The sequence below is a fragment of the Mustelus asterias genome, chromosome 11 (assembly GCF_964213995.1).
Source record: "Mustelus asterias chromosome 11, sMusAst1.hap1.1, whole genome shotgun sequence".
NCBI lineage: Eukaryota > Metazoa > Chordata > Chondrichthyes > Carcharhiniformes > Triakidae > Mustelus > Mustelus asterias.
The window spans coordinates 71,761,089-71,773,977 of NC_135811.1; the positions used below are offsets into that span (position 1 = coordinate 71,761,089).

Consider the following 12,889-nt stretch of genomic DNA (forward strand, 5'->3'; position numbering starts at 1 on the left):
CTCTCTCCCAGTCACCTCATTTTGATTCCCACCCCCAACCATTCTAGTTTAAACCATCCCCAGTAACCTTAACAAACCTACCCGTCAGGATATTGGTCCCCCTGGGATTTAAGTGAAACCCGTCCTTTTTTGTACAGGTCGCACCTGCCCCTATAGAGGTCCCAATGATCCAGGAAGCTGAATCCCTGCCCCCTGCTCCAATCCCTCAGCCACTCATTCATCCTCCACCTTATTCCGTTCCTTCCCTCACTGTCTCGTGGCACAGGTAGCAATCCTGAGATTACTACCTTAGCATTCCTTTCACCTTAACTTCCTACCTAACTCCCTATGTTCTCTTTTCATAACCCCTTCCCCTTTCCTGCCTGCGTCGGCAGTACCAGTATGCACTACGACCTCTGGCTCCTCTCCCTCCCACTTAAGGATTTCTTGGACTCTGTCAGAAACATCCCTAATCCCGGCTCCAGGGAGGCAAACCACCATCTGTGTTTCTCGACTTCTTCCACAGAAACGCCTGTCTGACCCCCTCACTGTGGAGTCCCCAATCACCACTGGCTTCCTACTCCTTTCCTTTTTTTGCTACAGGGCTGGACTCCGCACAGGAGGCATGACCACTGCTGCTTCCCCCAGGTGGGCTGTCCCCCCCAACAGTACTCAAACAAGAGTACTTATTCTTAAGGGCCACAACCACTGGGGTACTCTGAACCACCTGACTCTTCCCTTTCCTAACTGTGACCCACTCGCCTGATCCTTGTGGCCCCGGTGTTACCACCTGCTTATAACTCCTATCTATCACCTCCTCGTTTTCCCTGACCAGACGAATGTCCTTGAGCTGCAGCTCCAGTTCCCTAACTCGGTCCCTTAGGAGCCGCAGCTCAATACACCTAGCGCAGATATGCACCTCTGGGAGGTTAGGCGACTCCACGACCTCCCACATCTGGCACTGAGCACAGCAAGCTGCCTTCACATTCATAGAAATCATAGAAACCCTACAGTGCAGAAGGAGGCCATTCGGCCCATCGAGTCTGCACCGACCACAATCCCACCCAGGCCCTACCCCCACATATTTTACCCGCTAATCCCTCTAACCTACGCATCCCAGGACTCTAAGGGGCAATTTTTTTTTTTAACCTGGCCAATCAACCTAACCCGCACATCTTTGGACTGTGGGAGGAAACCGGAGCACCCGGAGGAAACCCACGCAGACACGAGGAGAATGTGCAAACTCCACACAGACAGTAACCCGAGCCGGGAATCGAACCCAGGACCCTGGAGCTGTGAAGCAGCAGTGCTAACCACTGTGCTACCGTGCCCTTTTTCCTCAGATTCCACAGGGGAAGAAATAAGAGTTAAACGTTGTGATGGATGAATACAGCATGGTCAAGGATTCACCACGCAGCTCAATTTACTAATCAGAATTTCCATCCTGGTTATTTTTGCCTTATAAAAAGGTATACTGCAAAGCATATGTTCAACTTAGCACCAACATTCCAATGCCCTTTCATCTCTTCTTTTCTGGCAATTTGCTTTTGACATTTCCAAATGGTAATTAATACTTTACAGAGTTTGCAATTAACTGCTGTAATGGTTTTTAGTGTGCAAGGACTCAAAGTAAGGGAATTATTACATGCTTCAGAATAAGCCCTGAACTCGTGCACGCAGATCATGTGCTATTCAATGCTGAGCTTTGTTTTCCAGTTGCTCCCGAGCCCCAGTCACTTCCATCTACCTTACATTTCTGTGGTCAGATACTGGCATCCTTACACAACTTTCTTCCAAACTTTTCACAATGATTCTGACAAGCAGACATAGCTCCCAACTTCATGCTGGACTGTCACCAGCCACTGTACAATCTGCGCGCTAACATCCAATTTGTTTTTTCTCTAAATAAGCTGATCAGTTCTATAGTTACATACAAAGCAATTGAGAAAAACAGTCAGACTATTTTCCAACCAAGGTATTTCAGACTTGGCACCGGGTCACATTAAATCAAGCCGCTGAAAACTGCAAACTAAACATTCTTTTATGTAAAAACATTTGTGGAATTGGTCTACAAATTGCAGCAAAACTTAGTGCTGAATTACTAAACAAAGAAATACTGAATTAGAATATACACAACGTGTTCTGACCACACTGTGAATATTCAAGTCAGGTTATACATGTTTTCTTTATTATAAATAGGTCAGATTATCTGATTTTAATCCCACCTCTCAATTCTTATTAAGGCGTTCAGCTTCTTGGTGGGGTATGTGTCCACAGACACTGACTGCTCACTGACCATCCTATTGTCAACACTGATTGCCTTTAAGTCACAGAGGAAAAGCACAGACAAGCCCAATCCCATTTCCATCCAACCACCAAGCACTTCACAACAACATCTATGTTCCATCTCTGGCCCTAGCTCCAGACGCCATTCAGATAAATTGTAACATCTCAACTGCTCCCATGGCTGAGATCAGCCTACTTATCAGAGCTGGAATCAAACCTGGGTCCTGCTGGCTTGTGTGACTCAGAATGATTTTGTGCAGTGTTTTCAGTAACAACAGTCAAAATGGTTGAAATTAAGTAATGCAAGTCTGCAGGATGCTGGAATGATGCAAGCAAACACGCCAAGGCAAAATAACAAAGCAGTTGACATTATTCGGGCATTGATCTTTCTGTTCACTCTCTGTGAAAATATCTAATGAGATGCAAGTTGTAGGTCATTCAGCCAAGAGTTTAACCACCCACAAATATGTGGTGTCCCAAATCCTCATCACCGAGTCCAATGGTTTAATTGACTCCAGGGTTTTTTACATTACTTTATCCCACATACTTGTGCCATCCCCAAGACTGTCTACCTCCATAGTATCACTGACTTTGTCCTGCCTCAGCTCATCTGCTGCTGAAACTTTCATCCATTCCTTTGTTACCCCTACACTGGAGTTTTCCAAAGCACTAAATGCAGACCTCCCATAAACTTAACATCCAAGATTCTGCTGCCCTATCCAAACTTGCACCAAGCCCACTTCATACATGATGCCTGTACTCTGTAACCTACGCAGCTCGTGGGTAAGCAACATCTTGATTTTAATACTCTTAACTTTTTTTTCAAATCCCCCCCCACAACCTCACCCTTCCTTAATCAACCTTCTTCAGTTATTACTATGAACTCTCAAAACTCCTGCCATCCCTCATAGTCCAGCCTCTTGAAGCATCAGCTATTATTCCCTTTGTAACAGCATTGTGAATGCACCAATATCACATGGACTACAGTGGTTCAAGAAAGCACACACCACCACCCTCTCATGGCTAATTTGGATGGGAACAAATGCAGGCCTGGCCAGCTGTTGGCAGATTCTACAAATGAATTAAATAGAATGTACAGTGAGCAAAAATGATTATGACGTTGTAAGTTTGGTATGTTTTTGACGCAGTACTTCTGTTCATGATGTTTCTCACTTCCCTCATGTTGTTTTCTTTGTACCCTCTTGCCGTTTCATGTTTTCCCTTTGCATGTTGTCGTGAATTTCACATGCTTCAAAAATGAACTCAATATAAAGGGCTCTCACTTCTATGAAGTAGCAATCACACTCGATTGTCACTCTACCATTTACTTGCGTTGAAATCAGCCGCACCTTTCACACACAACCTTCCAACTTGGGCTGCGTGAGAAAGGTGCAACACAGTGAGTCCCTGGGGCCTTCTGTTGTGGGCAGAGTTAAGGGAAAGGAAGACTTGTTGCTGCAAAGCAGGCAACTACTTTGATAAGGCAGGGAGAAATGAGCAGATATTATGGGTGGGACATCGGTCATTGGGGGAGGAGGGTGCGTTGGGTGGTAAGTGTCAGGTAATCAGTGAAGGAAGTTGGGAGTATGGGTGAAATTGGGAGGGGGAGGTGGGGGGGGAGGAGTAGTTGAGGGTCCTATGGGAGGTTGGGAAGGTAGTCAAGGGTTCTGAAGGGACATGGGAAGGGTAGTTGGACGATGGTGCGGGCAGTGGGGATAGAGGTGTAGTCCAGGTGGGAAGACGACAGGGGTGGGGAAAGGAGATAGTCAGGAGGTTAGTACTATAGTTAACCAAGAAATTAGAAGTGCTTTTAATTCTAATTTTTCCTCGCTAATTATTCCTGTAAGACAGTTGGAAAAATCCAAGGACTGCAATTTAAATCAAATGATTCCCAGTTCAGGGTAATAATCCAACATAAATTTAAACTTCCCAGACAATTTCCATGCAATCCTGATGAGGTCTTCTGGGGAGGGGTTTGAAGGGGTAGGAGGGGGGGGTCTCTCCCAACGCATCTTTGCACAAAAAACTGCTTGCGGTATAACAAAGGTCAGAGGTTATGGACCAAACGCTCAGAATCTGCACCGTTACAACTTAGAACCTACTCTTACTGAACTAGAGTACTAAACAGGCATCAGATTCACAATGTACACCAAACACAGCTTCATATCCTGTCTAAGAAAACTGTAAACTAAGTACCAAGATTAATGACAAGAAAAATCACTGCTAGCATATACACAATGCTGATTGGGGGGTCAGCACACCAAGCAACAGTTCTGTTTTTGGCTGACATCAGTTAAGATGATTTCTAGTTTCAACTGCAGATAAGAAATTCCACAATTAGCTTTATCTGATCTTACTGGCAAATGTCCATAAACATCAACTCTGCAGAATTGGGCTTTAAAATTGATTCGGTCGACCTAGATCCAAACTTTTCAAAGGACGCAATGCCATTAGTCTTATGTAAATTGGCACAAAACAGTGAATGTGGTGTTCCACATTAGTGGGAATGCATTGTTGACCAAGACGATGACTGGGAGAACTTCCCAGCTCTTCTGAGTAAAGCTGTGAGATCTTTTACATCCACCTGAAAGGATAGTTTAAAATCGGAATTGAAAGATGGCACCGCCAACAGTGCAGCACTCCCTCAGTAAGATACTGGGAGTGTTGGCTTAAATTATGTCTTTAAGTTTAGAAGGTGGAACTTGAACTTACAACCTTCTGACTCAGAGGTGAGCGTGCCAGCACTGTGGAAATGCAATTTTTAGTCACTGTCAACCTTAGCTGCAAGTATGAATATAAACACCTAGAAAGCTAATTCAGTGTTTTACTGCCTCACAAAGCAGGGGGACTAAAGAAATTCTAACTGGTCTATTTTAAAAACAGTAAGAGGTTTAACAACACCAGGTTAAGGTCCAACAGGTTTATTTCGTAGCAAATGCCATTTGCTACCAAATAAACCTGTTGACTTTAACCTGGTGTTGTTAAAACTCTTACTGTGTTTACCCCAGTCCAATGCCAGCATCTCCTCATCATGACTATTTTAAAAACGTATAGTAGCTCCAATTCCAGATTACCTAATTTATAATTACAACATCTTGGGTCTCAAGTATTGCAGCTCCTGGAATAAAAATGAATTTTCAGCAACAGTATTAGGTGGCAATGTAGGAGCAGGGAACAGACTTGCTGCAGGTTTACCACCTCGTCTTCCAGCAGTGCGGAACTGTTCCCTAATTGCCCAGGTTCCAATCCTACTTCTGGGATTTTCCTACCGGAAGCAAGACTGAACATTCCCAGGGATTAAATATTAATGGATAATGCACTGGATGGTGCATTCCACCATCATTAATGCCTAAATAACAGCGGGTCTCAGAAATGCAATTTTCACTCCTGTTCAGCATTGCAAAGGCTGCAATGCAGGTCGAGGGGAGGGGGCGTTTAAAAGATTAAGAGGTTGCAGTCATTGCTATTAATCATACTGGGCAAAGTGGTAAAAAAAGTAAGCTGATTTTTTACATTCAATAAAATCATGGTTGATCTGACCTTGGCCTCAACTTCATTTTCCTGCCTGTGCTCATAATCCTAGGATCAGTTTTTCGCAACCTTGAATATATTCAATGATCTCAGCCTTGAATATATTCAATGATCTCAGCCTTGAATATATTCAATGATCTCAGCCTTGAATATCTTCAATGATCTAGCCTCCACAGCTCTGGGGTGGGGAATTCCAAAGATGCTTTGTCTCAAATAGGCAACCCTGTTATTTTTAAACTGTGCCTCCTAGTTCTATATTCCCCCACAAGGGGAAACATCCTCTCAGTGTCTACCCTATCAAGCCCCCTCAGAAACGTATCTTTTAATAAGAGCACGTCTCTTTCTGCTAAACTCTAGTAAACACTAGCCCACAATTGTGCAACCTTTCCTCATAAAACAAAACCCTCATTCCAGGAATCAGCTGAGTGAACCTTCTCTGAACTGCCTCTAATGCAAGTATCTCTCTCTTTAAATAAGGAGACCAAAACTATCCACAAAGGCAAGGTGTGGTCTCACCAATGCTCTCTACGGTTGTAGCAAGACTTACCTATTTTTATACTCCATCCCTTTGTAAAAAATCAGCATTCCAGTTGCCTTCGTAATTATTCACTGCACTTGCATGCTGAACTTTTGCATTTCATGTCAGAGGTCACCCAAATCCCTCTGCAGTGCAGCATTATGTAGTCTCTCTCCATTTAAATAATGTTCTCCTTTTCTATTTTTCCTGCCAAAGTGGACATCCTCACATTTTCCCACATTGTATTCCATTTGCCAAATGCTTGCCCATTCACTTAACCTATCTATATCCCTTTACAGACTCTTTGTGTCCTTCTCAACAAAGTGCAGTAAACAGCAAACTGCACTCAATAAAAAAAACTTGAAAGAAAAAACAGTAGTCTAACCTCAGTAACACAGTCGGGTTATGCTAAAGATTGGCAAAGTGAAGTCACTGCTGCAGAATTGCTCAAGTCAGCCATTTATAGTCCATGAGGAATGTCAATTTTTGTAAACAGTACATGCAGCGGCTGAGTGTTCCTCCAAACCATTGGCCTTTCACATCTCATGGGGCACTGCATGACTTTAACGCAGATTACATCTTCAAATTTTTGAACAAATAGCAAAGCTGGGAACATGCAGTCTCCCATTCAAGATTATACAGAACATACACTGAAACCCACCAAAAAAAGCTTTGGTTTAGTCGACTGACATTACAACACCACATACCTTCTTTCACCATTATGTTCAAACTTTATTCGAATATCATTCTGCAATGGAATGGAAATTTGTTTACATAAGTGAGATATGATTTTGCAAAGTCATGTAGAGGTGATATTTCAATTCAAACATTTAACAACTGATCCATTTCCGTGAGCTCCTCTCACCTGCTTGTTGCTGTGGACACTGGCTTTGCTCTTCACGCTGTCGTAGCCACTCATTCGGCTCCTTCGTCCCATTTGCAGGGCAACCAGGTCCTTCATAATGGACTTTAAAGCTTCTTGCTCATCTGAGTTAAAAATGAAATCAGAGTTTCAATGCAATCCAGAGTTGTGAATGATTAGCGTATTTTACAGCACAGAAGGTCATTAAATCCACCATGTCTGTGCCAGCTCTTTGCGAAAGCTATTTAAACAGTCCCATTCCCAGCACTTTCCCCATAGCCCTACAAATATTTCCATTCGAAATATATACCCAATAATCTTAGGTTAGGTGGATTGACCATGCCAAGTTGCCCCTTAAATGTTTCAAGATGTGTAGGTTAGGGGGATTAGCAGGGTAAATGTGTGGGGATATGGGGATAGAATAGGGAGGTGAGCCTGGGTAAGATGCTCTGTTGGAGAGCTGGTGCAGACTTGATGGGCTGAATGGCTTCTTTCTGCACTGTAGTAATTCTATGATTCAATGAAAGTTAATATGCTCAGTCAGTGAATTCCTCATCATCATAATTCACTCTATAAAAAAATTCTCATCATCCCTTTAGTTCTTATCTTATCTAAGCTGATCTAAAATCTGATACGAACATATGAGGAGCAGAAATAGGCCATCAGCTTCTCGACCTTTGATGTGAAACTGCCTTATGGAAATCTAAGTACAGCACATCCACAGGCTTCTCTTTATCTATGCTGCTTGCTATTTCCTTAAATAACGCCAATAAAGTCGTCAAACATGATTTCCCTCCAGGTAGCACAGTGGTTAGCACTGCTGCTTCACAGCTCCAGGGACCTGGGTTCGATTTCCGGCTTGGGTCACTGTCTGTGTGGAGTTTGTACATTCTCCTCATATCTGCGTGGGTTTCCTCCGGGTGCTCCGGTTTCCTCCCACAGTCCAAAGATGTGCGGGTTAGGTTAATTGGCCATGCTAAAATTGCCCCTTAGTGTCCTGAGATGTGTAGATTAGAGGTATTAGCGGGTAAAATATGCAGGGATATGGGGGTAGGGCCTGGGTGGGATTGTGGTCGGTGCAGACTCAATGGGCCAAATGGCCTCTTTCTGCACTGTAGGGTTTCTATGATTCTAAAACCATGTTGATTCTGCTTGGTTGCATTAAGATTTTCTAAGCGCTCTGTTACGACCTGCTTAATAATAGATTTCAGCAATTTCTCTATGGCAGATGTTATTCACTGGTTACCAACCCATCTGCTAGTGGAACCAGTTTCTTCAAAATTTCCATAATTTTGAACAACTCTTCTAAATTCCCTCTTAACCTTCTTGGCTGTAAGAACAGAAATTCAAGCTTCTCTAATGTTTTCACATAACTATACTATTCGGTAAATCTCCTCTGCAAGCTCTGTGGTTTGAAACTCTCCTGAAACGTGGTGCCCCGAATTTGACATGTTTTAAAGCAACTCTGCTCTTTGATGTACATAAGATTTTACAGCCCAGGGACAAGCCATTTGGCCCAATAGATCTATGTTCAATGTCAACAAAACGAAGGAGATAATCATTGACTTCAGGAAGCGTAGTGGAGGGCATGCCCCTGTCCACAACACTGGGGGCAAAGTAGAAATGGTCGAGAGCTTCAGGTTTTTAGGTGTCCAGATCACCAACAACCTGTCCTGACCTATATGCAGACATTATAGTTAAGAAAGCCCACCAACGCCTCTACTTCCTCAGAAGACTAAGGAAATTTGGCATGTCCGCTACAACTCTCACCAACTTCTATAGATGCACCATAGAAAGCATTCTTTGTGGTTATATCACAGCCTGGTATCGCTCCTGCTCTGTCTAAGACCACAAGAAACTACAAAGGGTCATGAATGAAACCCAGTCCATCATGCAAACCAGGCTCCCATCCATTGACAGTGTCCACACTTCACGCTGCCTCGGAAAAGCAGCCAGTCCCAGGCAGCCCAGACATACCCTCTTCCATTTTCTTCCGTCGGGAAAAAGATACAAAAGACTGAGGTCACGTACCAACTGACTCAAGAGCAGCTTCTTCCCTGCTGCCAGACTTCTGAATGGACCTACCTCGCATCAAGTTGATCTTTCTCTACACCCTAGTTATGACTGCAACACTACATTCTGCACTCTCTCGTTTCCTTCTCTATGAACGGTATGCTTTGTCTGTATAGCGTGCAAGAAACAACACTTTTCACTGTGTACCAATAATAAATCAAATCAAAAAGTTCGTGTTATACTTCATACACGTCTCTTCCACCCTACTCTACCTTACCTTATCAATATATGCTTCTGCTCCATTCTGCCACACCCCTTGAGGAAATCATCAACCAAAATAACCAAATTCATCAAATGAAGAAATCACCAATAAGATTTCACTTTTTAAAATTAATTCATGAAATGTGGGCCTTGCTGGTTAGGCCAGCATCTACTGTCCACCCCTAATTGCCCTTGAGAAGGTGCTGGTGAGCAGTCTTCATGAAGCACTGCAGTCCATCTGGTGTAGGTACACCCACAGTGCTGTTAGGAGGGAGAGTTGCAGGATCTTGGCCAGTGACAGTGAAGGAACAGTGAAATATTTCCAAGTCAGGATGGTGAGTGGCTTGGAGGGGAACCTCCAAGTTGTGGTGTTTCCATGTGACTGCTATCCTAGACTTCTTGATGGTAGTGGTCGTGGATTTGGAAGGTGCTGTCTAAGGAGCTTTGATGAATTCCTGCAGTAGATCTTGTAGACGGTACACACTGCTATTATTGTGCAGTGGTGGTGGAGCGAGTGAATATTTGTGGATGTGGTGCCAATCAAGCAGGTTGCTTTGGCCTGGATGGGGTCAAGCCTCCAGAGGGTTACATAAGAACTAGGAGCAGGAGTAGACAGTTCAGCCTCTCGAGCCTGCTCCACCATTCAATACAATTATGGCTGATTGTGAATTGGCCTCAGCTCCCCTTTCTTGCCCATTCTCCATAACCCTTTTCAACACTTTACTAATTAAAAATCTATCTCCTCCTTAAATTTACTCAATTCCCGAGCATCCACTGCGCTGAGGTAGTGCATTCCACAGATTCATGACCTTTCAGAGAAGTAATTTCTCCTCATCTGTTAAATCTGCTATCCTTTATCTTAAAAGAATCTCATTCTAGATTGCTCCACAAGACCAAACATCCTCTCTACATATACCCTGTCAATCCCCATTAGCAGCTTATATACCTCAATTAGATCTTTCCTCATTCCTGAATGTTGTTTAGCTGCACTCATCCGGGCAAGGGAAGTGTATTCCATCACACTCCAGACTTGCGCCTTGTGGATGGTGGCCAGGATTTTCAGTCAGGCGAGTTACCGAGTTACTCGCTGCAGGACTCCTAGCCTCTGACCTGCTCTTGTAGCCACAGTGTTTATATGGCTCGTCCGGTTCAGTTTCTGGTCAATGGTAATCCCCAGGATATTGATAGTGGTGAATTCAACAATAGCAATGCCTTTGAATGTCAAGGAGCAATGGATAGATTCTCTTGTTGGAGATAGTCATTGTTTAGTACTTGTGTGGTGTGAATGTTACTTGCCACTTGTTAACCCAAGCCTGGATATTGTTCAGGTCTTGCTGCATTTTGACATAGACTGCTTCAGTATATGTGAAGTCAGGAATGGGACTGAACATTGTATAATCATCAGCGAACATCTCCACTCTGGCCTTATTATGGAAGTAAGATAATTGAAGCAGCTGAAGATAGTTGGGCCAAGGATACTACTCTGAAGAACTCCTGCAGTGATGTCCTGGAACTGAGGCGATTGACCTCCAACAACCATCTTCCTTTGTGTCAGGTACGACTCCAACCAGTGCAGAGTCTTCCTCCTGATTCCCAATGACTTGAGTTTTGCTCAGGATCCTTGATGCAACACTCAGTCAGTCAAATGATGCCCTAATGCGAAGGGCAGTCACTCTCACCTCATACTTGGCGTTGAGCTCATTTGTCCATGTTTAAACGTTTTGTAACATTTACTTTAACACGAATCAGAACTAATGCAAATTAAACATGAATTAACTGCCAAAATGACGCATAAAAAGACAAGTTTCACTTTAAACAGTCAATGCAACAAGATACGTCCTACACAGCCACAAGCACCCTACATTTCGCCCTGCAGATATGTGGCACCGTGCACACTTTCTAACTCTACCTCTGGAATCTCTCACCTTCCATTCCCACTCAATTAATTGAGCCCACAAGTTGAATTCACTGGCAGCCATACTCCATTAGAGGACTCTGCAGATGGTTGGCACCTGATTGGCACACTCCTGCAGAATTTCCTTAACTAGGTTCATGACAGTCCTGATGGCACAGATTCCCTAGAGTATCCTTAATTCCACCTCTTTAATAAACCCCATTAAATCGGTCCGATCGGTTCTGGCAAAACAGCAGCAGTAAAACGATTCAATTCACAACGTGTTCCAACACTGTCTTTGGCTTTCTGTCCTGATTAACTACATCTCTCTCTCTCACACACACTCACAGATCCTTGTAAATGTGCCTTCTCTGTTCTCCCCTCTGCTACAGCTTCCCTTTGCTCTTTACAACAGGAGTCTTTGTCTGTCTTTTGTGTCTGCATCTGTGCACTGATCAACTTCTTCAGCTTTTCTTTTGAGTCTGGCTGAACACAGCTTCTGCATCTTAACTTCCTTCTTGCTGGTACTGCTCCCAGACTAAGGGTCACCAGGTCACATGGACCAGTATTTATTATTACCCAAAGAATTACAATTGTAGCAAACTTATGATGGAAGGAAGGTCATTGATGAAGCAGCTGAAGATGGTTGGGCCTAGGGCACTACTCTGAGGAACCCCTGCAGTGATGTCCTGGAACTGAAATGATTGACCTCCAATAACCACAAGCATCTTCCTTTGTGCTAGGTATGACTCCAAGCAGTGGAGTCATTCAAACATTCTGAAAAAACAATTTGAGATTCCACCGATTCTGGATAAGAAGTTGTCATATTGTATACATCGTCCCCTTAAATGCATATATGATAATTGCTATAACATGGAGCGGTTGAGGTCTTCCAGAAGAGCAATTGAGGTTTTCCACTTCTATCAGGTCATCTCTCAGTCTTATTTTTTCTATAGAAAAGAGCCCAAGAATGTTGAATCTTTCCTGCTAACTGTAACATTTTTCTACTATGTTAATGCACTACATAGATGCAGCTGGAGTTCATAAAAATGGTTTATAACAGCACAAAGATGATATGAACAATGATTCTGGCAGTCCGTAGAAATCAACATAGCATGATCTGAATATTTCATTTCAGTGGAATACCATTCTCAAATTACACATGAAACTGTTCACACATTGATCTCAAAATGCATGCATGGATTTAAGAATAAAAACATGACAAGAAAACTGGCCCAGGTCTAATGCAGCATCAGCACATGGTGAGAGCGAGCCACTTCTGTTCTCAGTTACAGCAGTGCTGCTGCTCAAAATAATCAATCAAGTGTCCTTTATTGGATGGAGATGAACAGCCAACAGGTCACACTTGTCAGCTTCTCTCCTCCCTACAGATAGCTGAAGAGCAAACAATTTGTAGGAACAGTACAGAAATAATTTTACGTCATATCTAATCCATGCTGCACCTACCCTGGAATTATTTGTTGGGAGAATGTAGAAGGTAACTTACTCTCTGTTTAACCTGTACTGTAAGCATGTATGTGTTTTG

At 43.3% G+C, this 12,889-nt stretch overlaps 1 protein-coding gene across 1 annotated transcript in view; it reads right to left on the reverse strand.

Annotated features, from left to right (window-relative positions):
- Positions 1 to 12,889, reverse strand: part of map3k3 (mitogen-activated protein kinase kinase kinase 3) — a 132,235-nt gene that overhangs the window by 98,111 nt on the left and 21,235 nt on the right. Inside the window, exons 3-4 of the mRNA XM_078223730.1 lie at positions 7,179 to 7,300; positions 7,021 to 7,061 (exon numbers count right to left, since the gene is read on the reverse strand). Of these exons, the coding sequence (XP_078079856.1) occupies positions 7,021 to 7,061; positions 7,179 to 7,300 (163 nt within the window). The remainder of the gene's footprint in view (positions 1 to 7,020; positions 7,062 to 7,178; positions 7,301 to 12,889) is intronic.